This window comes from Equus caballus, chromosome 11, assembly GCF_041296265.1.
Source record: "Equus caballus isolate H_3958 breed thoroughbred chromosome 11, TB-T2T, whole genome shotgun sequence".
NCBI lineage: Eukaryota > Metazoa > Chordata > Mammalia > Perissodactyla > Equidae > Equus > Equus caballus.
The window spans coordinates 40661502-40677438 of NC_091694.1; the positions used below are offsets into that span (position 1 = coordinate 40661502).

At 34.1% G+C, this 15937-nt stretch overlaps 1 protein-coding gene across 3 annotated transcripts in view; it reads right to left on the reverse strand.

The window, feature by feature from the left end:
- The window catches only part of SUZ12 (SUZ12 polycomb repressive complex 2 subunit), a 40136-nt gene continuing 24199 nt past the window's right edge, over positions 1 to 15937 (reverse strand). For 2 of the 3 annotated variants that reach the window (XM_001918336.6, XM_023653047.2), the window contains 8 exons: positions 12565 to 12670; positions 8558 to 8735; positions 7014 to 7105; positions 6651 to 6794; positions 6008 to 6165; positions 5416 to 5614; positions 4530 to 4609; positions 1 to 2332 (listed from right to left, as the gene is read on the reverse strand). In XM_001918336.6, the coding sequence (XP_001918371.2) occupies positions 1987 to 2332; positions 4530 to 4609; positions 5416 to 5614; positions 6008 to 6165; positions 6651 to 6794; positions 7014 to 7105; positions 8558 to 8735; positions 12565 to 12670 (1303 nt within the window). In that variant the 3' untranslated portion in view covers positions 1 to 1986. Of the gene's footprint in view, positions 4248 to 4529; positions 4610 to 5415; positions 5615 to 6007; positions 6166 to 6650; positions 6795 to 7013; positions 7106 to 8557; positions 8736 to 12564; positions 12671 to 15937 lie in introns of all 3 variants that reach the window. The other variant, XM_070227690.1, reaches the window with a different exon arrangement.

Below are 15937 nucleotides of genomic sequence, written 5' to 3' on the forward strand. Positions count from 1 at the left end.
TTTTATATTATTGAACTTTATGTACAAAATCATTTGATTTCAAATAAACATTTAATGTAAAAACAAACGTTCTTTTAAACTGAATTTTTTTTTTACATCTACTGTACCATTCAAATGTTTTACCATCTTACATGATTTCTTCAAAATCTCTTATCAAGGGTACATATAGAAAAGCATTTTTTTTATAAATAGAAACAAAGGGATTTTTTTCAGCTTTTATTATAAGATGACATAAAAAGTTTACTCAACAGAAGTAATTTCATTACTATTTGGGGGAGGGAATCACCAACTTTTTGTGCAAACGGTGCTAGCCTTCTTTTAAGCATTAAGAGCATAGCTGCTTAAGAAATGACATAAGCAATAATTCTACACCTACATCTCCCCTAAAATAATCTATTTTTACATATGTGCACAGCTTTAGCAAATTAAAGCCCGAGAGAAATGCTCGAGGTCCACTGTCCAGAGGCATGATCCGAGTTCACTGTAACTCTGCATTTGGAGAGCTCACCAATCAAGGAGTCTGTAATGAAAGCTGCAGTTTCCCTCCTTCCTATTTTTTAACACAAAAATCAATGACTAAGAACTTAATACTGGATGACAAATCACATCCACACTATTAGTTAAATAGCCTCACAGTTAAACACATCTTAAAGACCAATCAAATCAGTATTTACATTTTATAAATTTCTGAAGACACCATTAGAAAGCTTATATATCCCTTCATTAAACAAAATAGGGAACTGCATCTGATGGTGGTGGAATGAAATAAAAAAATTAAAAATACCTGTATTTACAGCAGCATTGATCCTTTATAAATAAAGAATATGAAAATGCAATTATCTTTAAGGAGAATAAAAAATCGAGGTGATGTTGCTCAACCACAGTGCTTGGAGCTGGAATAGAAACCTATTGGTGCTTGTAAATGTGCCAGTAGTGAAACCACTTTCTGTTGGAGAAAATCCAACTGCAAATATGTGCAGAAAACACATAACACAGGGCAAAATTGCTCAAAACGATTCAAGTCAGCTTATCTGTATTGGATATTCTAATCATGAAATACATTACAAAGACATCCTTGCAAAGAAAAAAAGTTCCAACATTTTCTGGTTCATTTTTATAGAACATTTCCTCCCTCAAAGTGGCATCTTGAAAATCTCAAACTCATTCTTCCCTTGGTTTACAATCCTAATGAAAAGATGTGGACAGCTGAATTTTCCATGTGATTACCTAATTGATAAAACAAAAACAGCAAAATGTTCAAGTTTAAAAAATATACTGGGTGAGCAATGCACTAAAATTATCCACATAAAAACAAATGGTCAGTAACCTTATAAACCAACATGACCCTTCACTGTTGACAATTTGAAAAATTAACATCTTCTCAAACAGGCCTAAGATGAAGAAGTGCTATTTTAAAATTGTAAAATGAACTTATATAATGCAAAATATCTTACATTGTAATTTTTCATTCCAAATTGATAAAATGATTTCAAAATCAAGGATCAAGGTTTGATTGCAAATAATAATGCAACATAATTTCACAAAAAATCTTCAATTTTTAAAAAAGGGAATCACATTCCAATTTTCCCTCCCCAAGAAAATGTCTCACAATTACAAAGTAGAAAAACGGCCAGTCACAATGCAAAAAACATAATTTAAATATATGAAATAACTTCCAGATTATCAATTCAATATATTTCATAAGACAACTGTTGAAGTTAAAAATACTTTCTTTGAAGTATTGCTTTTCATGCTCAAACTAGAGAATGTTTTAATGACATCAATAAAACTGATATATATCTAATCTGCATAATGAAGTGAAGTAGAACCCTGATAAAAATATCCTTGTTGAAATCATTTACTTCATCTAACAGTGCCTGTTTGGAACTTATGATGAAAAACAGAAACAAAACTCTTCCTAGAGGCTGAATTCCCTAGAATGCAATTTCAGTGTTTGTCCATAACATGGGGTTAGGCCTTTTCTTTTCAGAGTTTTTGCTTTTTGCTCTGTTTTGAAACCCCTGAGACACCGTCTGTTTCCAAAGCTTTCTCTTTTGAGTTAATGTCACTAAATCCGTTTGCTGTCCCATTTTGTTCTTCAGTGATTTCTTCATTTGCAGGGGAAGCAGATTCTCCTTTTTCTAATTTTTGCTGCATTTCACGGAGCTTGGTAACAGCTTTATCTATTGACATTATGCTAATAAGATTAAAGTCATGCATGCTGACTAGATGAAGCATGAAGTTTCGACATAAATTCTTCTTAATTATTTTCTGTCCATAGTTTTCTACAAACAGCATACAGGCATGATTCATTTGATTGTCAGCAATAAACCTATTTAATAAAAACAACACAAAACATCAATAGCGATACAAACCATTTTTGTCAAATGCAACAGTGATAACTATTATAGAACAGGAGGACTATACCCAAATCCAGTAAGTGATGATTTAACAAGTAGTAAACTATGGTGACTCTGAGATTCAATCACCTGCGTGAGCTCACCATTTTAGAAATTTAAAGAGATTTAATTTAACCAGAGCTTAAACAAATGTCATTTCTGTTTTTCCTAACGAAATTACATACAGCAGTATTAAAGTATAAAATATTTTCTCTTGCCAGCACCACTTTCATTAACATTTTACACACACCCTAACTATCCCCTTTATTCTCTCCTGTAATCTTGACAATAATTTCCTATTTCAGAAGCAGTGTTTCTCTACATTTTCAGCTCATGGTAAATCTTTGAAAAAATGAAGATGTCACATCAAATGTGGTACAGTGTAGCTGTGTTGGTGGAAAGCGAGTAGAGTGCATATACAGTGAATAAAATTTGAGAACCAAATAGGAGAATGGCTGCTTAGTCACCCACTGAAACTGAGAGTCCAACAGAGTCCATAAGGCCTGCCTGCAGATTTTTAGAAACACAAATACCTTACCCAACTACCTGCCACTTTATAATGCCAGTACATAATGAACCTCAATAGTTGTTATGCTAACAGATTTGGATCAAGGAATTAAAACGAAACTCAATGAAGTAATTTGACCAAAATTCTATCTTGAAACTGGCATGTCAGGACAAAAAGAAAAATAGATTTAACCCAAGTCTCTACATACATACTTTACCATAACTGAGGTTTAATGACTCGATCAGGGACCAGGCGAACGTTTTCTATAAAAGGCTAGACAGTAAATATTTTAGGCTTTGCAATATTTAGGCTTTGCAAGTCTATGTGATCTCTGTCATCTTCCTCTTTTTTCTTTTTTACAACCCACTAAAAATGTGAACGCTATTCTTAGCTCAAGGCAGTATACAAAAAAAAGCTTAGGGGCCATGCACCCAGCCATCTGGACTAGAACTTCTGCACCAACTCCTCTTTACTCTCCAAGAGTTAGGAAACAAAAGTGTCCCCTCCCATTTATTTTACTTATCTATAAATGAAAAAACCTTGGATGCTTGTGCTATGGAAGAAGACCTTACATAAGGATCTAATAATAAGGTAGAGAAGAAAAAGTATGTGTATTGACAAGTAAATAGTTCATACAGGGAAGGAGACAGACCTGAGGAAAAACAATGCTTTCGAGCATACTTTTAGCCACAAAGGCACGAGAACTAAGGATTGTTCTATCTTGACCTCTATGAAACAGTAACAAGAAATCAGAAAAGCTACTTATATTTTATTCTGAATAATTATGCAATTTAAAAAAATTGTGGTAGTAACTGTGATAAGTAATTTTCAGGATTTCTAGCATGTAGCACATAGCATATTATTTTTGTATTCCCTGGCAATAAAAAGAATGAAAACTGGGGTCCAGCCCAGTGGCACAGTGGTTAAGTTCGTGCGCTCTGCTTTAGCAGCCCAGAGTTGACTGATTTGGATCCCAGGCACAGACCTAGCACCACTCGTCAAGCCACACTGGCAGCATCCCACATAAAATAGAGGAAGACTGGCACAGATGTTAGCGACAATCTTCCTCAAGCAAAAAAGAGCAAGATTGGCAATGGATATTAGCTCAGGGCCAATCTTCCTCTCACACACACAAAAATAAAAATAAAAAAAAAAAAAGAATGAAAACTGGGGCCAGCCCAGTGGTCATAGTGGTGAAGTTCATGCACTCCGCTTCGGTGGTCCAGGGTTCATAGGTTTGGATCCTGGGCGTGGACCTAGCACCGCTTGGTAAGCCATGCTGTCGTGGCATCTCACATAAAATGGAGGAAGACTGGCACAGATGTTAGCTCAGCAACAATCTTCCTCACAAAAAAAAGTAAAGAAAACTGGGTCATTAAAAAGAAAAAAGACTTATTTTAAAAATAAAAACCTACTATTAGATGGAACTTGCACCTTGCTTACACATTCTTTGAACATTATCATTTTCCTTTCTGCAATTATAATAATTTGGATTAGGATAACTCTTAGGACAGACTTTAACAGAATTTTAAATACATTTGAACACGGGTAGATTTATAGAATGTGAAGCAGCAAAAAGAGCATAAAAGGAAATGCAGTATTTAAATTTAGAAATACCCTACCCATGCTTCATGACATGGAGATTCCATAGTTTCATCACTTCTTTCTCTCCTTCATTAACATCAGAAAATTCCTCAATTTGCTAAAAACGAAAAAAAGAAAAAATATCTATTAAATGCAGAATAAATACAATTGGTATTTCTAAGAAAAAAATGTAATAATGCCAAAAAGAGAATTTTTTGTAACTAAAAATAACTTATTTATACAGCAAAGTGGCAATGTTTCTTAAAAACAACTTCTATTTTAGTACTTTTAAAAGGGAAATCCTAAGTTATGAAACAGTTACCAATGAATAAAATGAAAAAGAAAAATACAGTATCATAAGAAGAAAATCTGTATTTCCATTACGTGGTAATTATTTAAGTGACACATTACAAAAATTGTGGATTCTTGGGGCTGGCCCCATGGCCAAGTGGTTAAGTTTGCAAGCTCCGCTGCAGCAGCCCAGGGTTTCGCCGGTTCGGCGACTGGCACAGATGTTAGCGACAATCTTCCTCAAGCAAAAAAGAGCAAGATTGGCAATGGATATTAGTTCAGGGCCAATCTTCCTCTCACACACACAAAAATAAAATAAAGATTAAAAAAAAAAAAGAAAACTGGGCGCAGACATGGCACCGCTCATCAGGCCATGCTGAGGCAGCATCCCACATGTCACAACTAGAAGGACCCACACTAAAAGTACACAACTATGTACAGGGGTGCTTTGGGGAGAAAAAGGAAAAATAAAATCTTTAAAAAAAAAAATTTGTGGATTCTTGAATTTCTTAATTTAGAAAAAACTCCTTTACACTAAGTCAAAAGTTTAATTCATATGAAACAAGTTTTCAAATAGAAATCATTTAATCATAAAATTCTAAAGTCACTGTCAATAAAGATAATAATAATTACTGTAATCGTTTTTTCTCTTAGCCATTCAGGATCTTTTTCATCTTCACTATCTACTTCCATTTCTTGTGGACGGAGAGGTAAACAAGTATCACTATGGAAATACAGACGATTGTGTCCACTACTGTATGTTCGTTGCTGTTCCACTTCTCCATCTTCGGATTCGAGAAATTCAGACATGCTTGCTTTTGTTCGTTTTGGCCTAATGAAAAGAAATGCTGATGTAATATTAAGTGACAAGAATATGGTTCTTTATATTTCACACCAGCCAAATAGAGTATATTCCTTTCTTACAAGTTTTTACCTAGATAAGCGCACACAAACTTCCACTGGAGAGTTCTTTAATCCCCCTCCTGCAGCAGTAATGACATTAACATGTAAAACACAAGGAAAAGCTACAAAAAGGAAGTGAGAAAACCCCTGTAGAAAGAGGAGCTGGGGAGGGTTATAAAGCAGTATACCCCCCAGAGACTTAGCTAATACTGAAATAACGATTCCCACCTAAATAGTGGCTTTGTCTGGCTCCCTTTTGTTCCTCCAACATCATCAATAAAAGTCAGAGAATAAACTTTTGTTGTATGACCTTTATACCTACCTGCACACTAGAATGTGTGTGATAGGCGTTCTCTTTACTGGTCCATTACGACTAAAAGCAAATCCCGGCTGGCGGTGAATATCCTGAGGATTTCCTGCATAGGAGCCATCGTAACACTCGTTGATAGAAACATCTATCCTAGCACCTTTTGGATGATACTGTAACAAAAATGGCAAGGTGTTTAGGAAATAAAAATACTAATTATCCTACCCCAAATACCTATCCCTCCAATTTAATTAATTAAAAAGTACTTGTGGGTTCTTAATGTTTTGAAAACTAAAATGAGCCAGGAATACTGGCATGGTGCAGAGGAAGTCAGAAGACCTGGAGTCAAAAAGATTTGTGTTAAAATCCTGGCTGTGCCATTTACTGGCTTGGTAACTTTGTACAAATTATTTCTTGTCTGAGCAAGAATAAGGAAACTGCAACTTAATTCAAAGAGTTGGTCTGGGGATTATGTGAGTATCTATATAGGTATACTATGCAAATATATGTAAACTTTGAATCATTCATTGTAGTTCATGTGTATAGCATCCATCTAATGCAGAAATTTTGGTATTTTGTACAAAGTACAATTTTTGAAAGTCAGACTGTTATAATGTATAGTATATTATTGGTAAGAAAAAAATGAAAAGTTACTTACAACATAATTGAAGATAAATCTGCTATGGCAGAGTTTAAGATGCTTGAGTAAACTATAAAGTTTGCGGCAGTTCAGAGTGCACCAAGGGCAATGAAGGTCATCTCTTGCTTCAGTTTGTTGTCTTGTATTGTTGTTATAAAGGAACTTTAAAATAACAAAAAGCAAAAAAAGCAAATCTCCAATTTACACATCTCAACATATTTTATTTTCAATATCACCTTTTAAAAATAGTTAAAACAATTTAAAAGGAAAATCAAATTAGAGACATTCTTCTTATTTAAATATGCCAAAATATTTCAGATGTAACATGCAAAACAAAGGCATTTCATGATTACTTAAAAAAGAAGAGTCAGCTTTGTTTACCTGATAAAATATTCTTAATTTTTGTCGGTTTTCATTTGAAGTATCTTTTTCTTTTCTTGTTTGTAGATCTGTAGTCAATGATTCTTTAACAGCTGAAAATAAATACTTTTATATTTAATACAAATACTTCCTTCTAAAAAGTGAAATAACAGATCTTGCGAAAATAATTAAACACTGAAAGTTTCACAGAATTCTACTTGTGGTATTTAATAGAATCTTTGTCTCACTCTCAACTGATGATCATGGGAACGATCCTTAATCAGCACCTCTAATCAGATATTAAGGTTTGAATATCAGCAGGAGCCATTTTTTTCCTTTAAAAACCTCTTCTGTCCTAAACCATTATAAAAGCAACCCCAAGTAATTCCACGCAGTCACTATATGTCACTATATACTGTTTCAAGCACTCTGAGGTCAGTGTGTAGTTGTGATTGGTCTTTGTATTCCCAGTGCACAACTGTAAGCAGAGATCCACTAAGTGTTGGTTTAACAGAAATTAAACTAAAAATTATTGTATTGCTATCACTCCAAATCCAAAAGATAGTTACTGTTAATAATTTTAGTATATTTCTTTACACATCATATAATTTTATACATAACTTTTTTTCTCAGTTTCTTTGAAACTCTTTTACCTATTTGACTTGCTGCAGAGTATTCTGAGAAGTGCCCAGACCACAGTTTATTTGGGAAATCTTTCCCCTGATGTAGGCCATTTCTTTCTCTTTAATCTGACTCTTAACAGTGACTTGCACACAAGGAATGGACATGAGTGGTCAATGTCAAAGACAGCTGTCTTAAGCCTTCTGCCTTCTTTAAACAGACTTAGATAAAAACACATGGATGCTTTCAGGTCAAGAGCAGTGTTCCTATCAGGCAGATACAAAATGACAGAACACTGCAACCAGAGCCTTAAATCAGCAGAGCTAACTACATCTGTCAATGTTTTTTCACTTAAAAGTTTACTGTGAAATTTAACCTGGTAAAATTCAGGTTATGATGATCCTCTTCCAGCCCTAAAATTGTAAAAACCCTCTGAAATACTGAATTCAGTTCTACAACATACACAAATTTTTATGTGAATTATAAAAAGCACACAGTGCAAAAGCCCTTAATACCTGCAATTCCAAAATCTAAAAAGCTCTGAAAACCAATTGTTTTCTCATGAGTTTGAGGCAAATTTATTTAGTAGAAAAAGTTGTCTTAAATTGACATGAGGCTATCTAGAGACCTCATTTGGAGGTGTTATATGATACATAGCATATATGCTATCTTCTATATCACGCTTCTAAAATTGAAAAAAACCCAAAAAATTCCCAGACACATCTGGCACAGAGGTTTTGGATAATGGACTGCTGATCAGTACTTCAACACAAAACTTTACATTTAATATAGGAGAATGTTAATTTACCATTGCTCATAATTTGTCTGTCTTAATAAGTCAATATTTCCCAAAGAATTATTATTGGAGCAAAAGACAAACAAATTAATCTAAAGCCTAAGTCCTAACTCTGCAGAGCATTACTTTGACAGCAATGTTTTCTCACCAATAGTTTGAGTAGGTTTAACTGAACCAGGCTTGTTTTCTTGATGGAGACTCTCTGAATTTCTAGTGGCAAGAGGCTTGGCAATAGGAGCTGTGGATTTATCATTGGTCTCTCCTGTCCAGCGAAGAGTGAACTGCAACGTAGGTCCCTGAGAAAATGTTTCAAATGGAGGCAGCCTCTGAAAAAGAAAAGACATGAAAAGAGTGAAGATTTCATAGAATGAATTGAAAGAAACTGTAGGAATAAAAAAATACATATTTATTATGATAAGTTAGTGTGGATTTGATCTAAATCAACAGATTTTTTCCTTGAAAACCCAAAACACCTCCAGGGATGGCCAGGCAAGTAAGGTCAATGTATGGCACAGACGAGCCTGTAGTACTGGAGAGCTCAGGCTGTCGAAGAGAGGCAGCAGCTAATCAGCAATTGTGATATGTGCAAACACAGGCCCAGTACAGCCAGATTTTCAGATTTTTCAAAAGAAGTCAGAAACCCAAGTTCTCATGGGAAATGTTCCCATTGTTATATATTGGTAACCAACTAAAAGTGTCTTGAGAAACAACAAAACACAAAAACCGTGGTACCCAAAGCCTGCCACCTTGCAACCTCTCTTGGATGACCAATACGCTTTCTTTGTGTAAACTGAACAGTTATAGCAATTAGTAATTTTCCTTGATTTCTCTCAGCTTCATTGACGACTGCTGAACTATCTTGGCTTTCCTCCTTCACCTATCATCACTTAAAAGATAACTCTTCTTTTGGTCTCCTTAATTCCTAGCTAACATTTAGCTATCTGCCCCACTCGCTCACTCAACCTCAAGGACTTACCTATTAGGCTGATGATCCCAAATTGATTCTCCATTCTTTATACTAAGCTCTAAACCTGTATATCTCCCAACTGTCTCTTGGACAAAGCCACTTGAATGATATCCATGTCACTTGAACTAAAATATCTTAAATGTGAATCTATTCTTTTCTTTCCTTCCCAGGTACAATTATTTTTGTTTCCAGCATTATCATTCTAGTAGTGACCCTCAGTTAAAAATTTTAGAATTACATCTGACCCCTATTTTTCCCTTTGTTTCTCTTATATAATCACCTAGTAAAGATCCTTACTACCTTTTTACTACAGTATCCCAGCTGCTCTCCCTGCTTCCAGTTTTCACTTCTCAATCCATATACAGGAGACTAAATTATCTCCTTAAAGACTGCTTTCATGCTAGCCTTTTTTATAGAAACCTTCAATGGGCTCCTGTTCACTGCCATACAAGCTGAAATTCCTTCTACATCTTTATTATAAATAATCCTCTTAAAACTATAATTTTAGACTGGAATGAGGTAAAAGTGTGATCATATAAACTGGTTTTGACGCAATAAGTCCATATTTAGGAATTTATCTTATAAAAATACTTGCAATTCAAAAAGATACATGTACGTGTATATTCACTACAACATTTTTGAAAATGTAAAAAAGATTAAAATAACAATTATCCATTAAAAGTGGCATTGGTTTAGTTAGTTGAGACATTTATTTAAAAGAATACCAGAGCTTTTAAAAAGAAGCAAATCTAGGGGCAAGCCTGGGAGTGTAGTGGTTAAGTTCACACAGTCCGCTTCGGCAGGCCGGGGTTGGCAGGTTCAGATCCTAGCAGCAGACCTACACAACCGCTTATCAAGCCATGCTGTGGGAGGCACCCCACATACAAAATAGAGGAAGATGGGCACAGATGTTAGCTCAGGGCCAATCTTCCTCACCAAAAAAAGGAGGATTGGTGGTGGATGTTAGCTCAGGACTAATCTTCCTCACAAAAACATTAAAAAAAATAAAAAGAAGCAAATATATATGATCTGATTTAAAAGGATGCCCATTTCATATTGCCCCAAACAATTTCTTGTGAAAAACCAACAACTCATATATATAATCCTTATTGTTTCATGGATAAACTTTAAATAAGAAATTTAAAACATAAAGATAATAAATACCTGCAGAAAATTCAAACACTGTAGATAAGTATAAAGAAATAAAAATTATTTGAAATCCCATCACCGGGAGATAACCACTATTATTAATTTTAGAAAAAGTAGGAGTATGTATACTATTATATAAAAATTAAATGATGGAAATCTTCTCGTCACAGTATTGTCCTTTTTAAAAATGGCTATCTTTTTAGATTTAAGGTGTTTCCAATTTTTCATTATTTAAAAAATTTTTACAAGACCTGTTACCTACATTTTTTCAGTTAACCAGGTACTACCTTGTGAGAAAACTGTAGAACTGGAATTAACTGTTAATGACTATATACACAATTTAAATTTTTACCCACATTGCCAGTCTGCCCTCGAGTAAGGCTGTACCAAGTTATTCCCAGACTGAAGCATTATTTGGGAGTGTGTCCTCACATCTCCAAATAGAAACCGTCAATCTTTTCAACTGTTGTCAAGCTAGCAGTCAAAAGTAGCATCTCTAATTTTGTTTGCATGTTGAATACTAATAAGGCTTATCATCTTTTTAAAAGGTTGCTGGCAATCTATATTTGCTGCTTTACTCACTTTTCTAATTAGATTATTTTTTCTTATTGGTTTATAAAACTACATATTCATATTAGCCTTTTGTATGTTACAAATATTTTCCCCAGTCCATCATTTGTTTTTAACTTTAGATTTTTGCAGTAAAAAAATGATTCACTTTAATCCGTCATTTTAATTTTTTTAATTTTTTTTGAGGAAGATTAGCCCTGAGCTAACTACTGCCAGTCGTCCTCTTTTTTGCTGAGGAAGCCTGGCCCTGAGCTAACATCGTGCCCATCTTCCTCTACTTTATACGTGGGACGCCTACCACAGCATGGTGTGCCAAGCGGTGCCATGTCCGCACGGGGGATCCGAACCAGCGAACCCCGGGCCGCTGAGAAGCGGAACGTGTGAACTTAACCACTGCATCACCGGGCTGGCCCCTAATCAGTCATTTTTATTTTATGCTTTCTAGCTTTTGCATCATACTCAGAAGGTCTTTTCTCATAGCAAGATTATATTACTTTTCACCTACATTTTTCACTGAAGTTATGTTAATTTTTACATTTATGTTTATGAGCCTTCTGGAATTCATCAGGTCTAAGTTTATTTCCAGATGGCTACAGACCAGTTCTGTTACAATTAATGAACAGTTAGTCCATCTTTCCCACACAGATCTGACACCAATTCTAAACTCCAAATGTACATGAAACTATTTCAGGACTATGCTTCAGTGATCTACTTATCTATTCCTATGCTTATACCATGCAATTTAAGTTCTTTTAACTTTACACTATGTTCTACTATCTGGTAAGTAAAGGTTCTTAGAAATTTTCCATAATTTTCCTTCATATTGTTACATATCCCGGGTTAACTGAGACTAATGTTAAAGCTTAAAAAAATCCTTTTGGGATTTTGCTTGTGATGGTACACTGACCAAATATATTTAGAAATAAATGTCAATGTTATTCTGTTGAGTCTGCCTATCCAAGAAATATACGCATGCCTATTTATTCTTTTAAGTCTCTTAGAAGAGTTATTTAAGTATGCTTCATCTAAGTTCTGCAGATTTCTTGATAAATTTATTACTAGTCATCATGTTACCTGCTGTTAGTATGAATGGGATTTAAAAGAGCAGTTAACATTTATTGAGCACTTATTTTATGCCAGGCATGGTGCTAAGCATATTTCATTAATCATTTCATTTTATCCATCAATTCTATGCCTCGTTTTAAGAATGAGAAAACTGAGACACAAAAATTTAAGTCACCTGCCAGATGCCACATAGCTAGGAGTAGAGATTTGAACCTGGCAATCTGGCTCCAAGGACGATGACTTCCATTATATACTATGACTAGGTAATTTTTACTTTACTTTTTCAAAGTATAAAAACAAAGGACTCTTTACTTCCAACATGAATTTGCAATTGGGGAAGAAAACATCAATAAAAAATGGGAGTTCATAACTACAACGTGCTCAACCTTCTAAGTAGTCCATACCTTCCCATCAAGAATAGTCTCCCATGTTGCTCTTTTCTTGCTTATTGGACATTCTTCCATTTCCTGCATGGCTACTTCATATTCCCCATCTAAAAGCTGTAAGCGCCTGTTAGACAAACACATACACTTTAAAGTAACCTGTGTATTATTGTAAGTATACAAACTCTGCATCTTTAGATTGATACTAAAAAGCATTTATTAAATTTATAAACTAACTTATATACCCAACAAGATTTTCTACACTCCATTCCTGATAAAAGCAATTTTAATGATTTGCACTAATAACTATTATTATTAGAAAATTATTTCATCACTGTAGCTACTCAGATATAACTTTAAACATTTAATGTATAATATGTCTAAGATCTCAAACTTGGTAAGTTTTAAACATTAAATATAAAGCATGTGTTCAGGCTTTATATTTTTAAAAATAGGATAAAAACAGTGTTACAATACTTGCCTTAGGGAACCACTAAGAATTACACCTGTTATTTTTAACTATTGTAAATATTTGAACTAGAATTCTTGACTTTTATACTTGACCAGGAAACTAACTGATGATTATAAAGATGACTCTGATAAGTACAAGATCCTGGGGGCACCTGGCACATATAGGTGCTCAATAAACATTTCACGGATGAATGAATAAATGAAATACTGGTTGAATCAAAGAATCAATTAAATTATACCCATACTCACAGTATAGTTTAAATGTGTATGTACATATGTGTGTGTGTATATATAGTTTATATTATTTCTTCCATACTTTTAAACACTGGTAACATTACTATCCTAAACACGATTCTTCAACAATGCTCAATAATTAATTGTATATAGCAAGAAACTGGCTTCTCTTCATCAGTTTTGGAGAAATTCTGTGAGGTGATAATAGCTAACATTTATTGAGTGCTTACTATGTGCCAGGCACTATTTTAAAGATTTTACATGGTTCATTTAATCTTCCCAACAACTCTATGAAGTAGATGCCTTTACTTCTTTTTCAGAAGAGGAAACTGAGGCCAGAGAAGTTAACTAACTTGTCTTAAGACAACACAGTAAAGAGCCAGAGCTAGCAGCTGAATCCAGGTAGTCTGTCTCCCAAGTCTGGCTCAACAACAAATGATTCTGAGACTTAAGAATTTTTATCGTGATGCTGTGCTACTTGAATTTATTCTATTTCGACAGCACATCAGCAAAGTTATTCAACTTAATATTTTAAAAAGGTGATTGCTTTCCTTATGTATCTGGCTACATAATACTCTATTTTATGGTCGTACATTTGATAGCTACAATCCAATTAACTTTCCTACCTGTAATGGATGAGGAGGCTCTTTTTCCCCACAGCCTCATCAACAGTTATTTATCAAGTTTTTGATCTCTGCTAAACCAGTAAGTGAATAAATGACATCTCAGTATACTTTTATATTCAGATGTCTTATCTTTTAACTGATTAAGAATTATATATACATATATTTTCTTTTTTTATAAACATTTTTATTATCCCTTGCTGATTATATTGGGCTGTGGTGTTTTTCTTTTTAATTAGTATGACCTTTTTGTATTAGAAGAATGAGAAATCTATAGTAGGAATTGAAATTAATTTCCCCCCAACTTGTCATTTTTATTTTCACTTGGCTTATGATGGCTTTTTTGTTTTCAGAAGAAGGTTTTTATTTTGCTCAACATTTCATTCTTTTTCTATATTGCTTTTGAATTTTGGTCATTCTTTAAAGAGATTTTAACTTTTCTGTGATCATAAAAAAGAATTTTTACAAATCTAACTCTCAGATCTTGGCTTGCAAATACTTTCCCTCTACTAAAAGGAACCAAGACTCCTTGAAGAAATGGCCAATTCCAGAGCAAAGGGAAGAAAAGGAGAGTGTGAGCCTGGAATATTTTACTATTCCAGACAATAAGGAAAAATAAATAAATAAATAAAAATAGGCCAGGCTCCTCCTGACCAAATTTGGGACAATTTGAGCATTAAAATGAATAACAACATCAACAGATTAAAACAGACTGAATAAAAATGGAATTCATTAATCCATATTGATTAAAAAAAAGCTGAGGGAAGGAATGCTCTTTACAGCAAAATGCCAATAAACGTGGAAGAAATGACAAAGTTGCCATTTGGCAACTGTTATAGGAATAATTTATTTAAGTAAGAATCACCAATGGATGCTAAACTATTGGGTATAAGGCTGTTGGAGGAAAAAGGACATTTACCCAGTTTCATGTATTACCACAGAGATTACATATTAATTAATTGAAAGGAAAAGGTGCTGTTACGATGGACAAACATGATGAATACCACACTTTAACCAAGTGGTCAAACCTAGTATCACCTGTGCCTGTGATGTACACAAAGAACAGATCACCATTAGTGTTCCTGTCCAACAGTTAATCTGACTCTAATCATAAGGAAACAATCACAAAAGTCCAAATTGAGGGACATTCTGCACAACTACAGGCCTGTACTTAAAAAAAAGTGTCATAAAAGGCAAAAGGCAAAAAAAAAAAAAAAAAAAAAAAAGCTGAAGTATTCCAAGTTGAAGGAGACCGAACAGATGTGGCAACTGACAACTAGCAACAGATCAAAATCCTTGAGGGAGGTGGGAAACACCTGTAGAGGATATTATTGGGGAAAGAGTATTGTATATGTCGTAGTATGTTAAATTTCCTGTGAATGATGGGTGTGTTGAGGTTACACAGGGCCATGTCCTTGTTCTTAGGAGATACATGCTGAAGTGCTTAGGAGTGAGGAATGAAGTAACATGTCAAAATCTAACTTTCAAATGGCTCATCAGAAAAATACACACAAATAAAGCAAATGTGGTAAAATGTTAACTGATGAATCTAGGTGAAGGGTATGTATTAATTACCTGTATTGTTCTTTCAACTTTTTTATAGGTTTGGAAATTTTCAAAGTAAGTTGGAGGAACATTCTCCCATGGTTTCTTCTTGGTACTTTTTTCATTAAATAAAAAGCAATATTTCATACATACAAGGAATATACTAATATATATGTAAGGTAGAAATAATTTAAAAAAGAACACAACGTACTCCCTCATGTTGCCTAAAAAAGCACATTGACAAACCCTGACGAAGCCTAGTGTGCCGCATCCTAACTGCCTCTCCCACAGACATAGCCACTATCTCCTGGTACATTTGTTTCTGTTGTTCTCCATTTAAATCTTTGATCCACATTCAAATTTCTAACTTTAAAAAGACAGTATATTGGTTTCTCCCAGTAATATTAAGTGACAATAAGTGATATATTCTAAGACAATATGGTAGCCAAAATCTATGGTACTATTTCTAATCACCTTCACTTTCCTTTTAAATGCCTTGTACATTTCTCTACCTGGTGGCT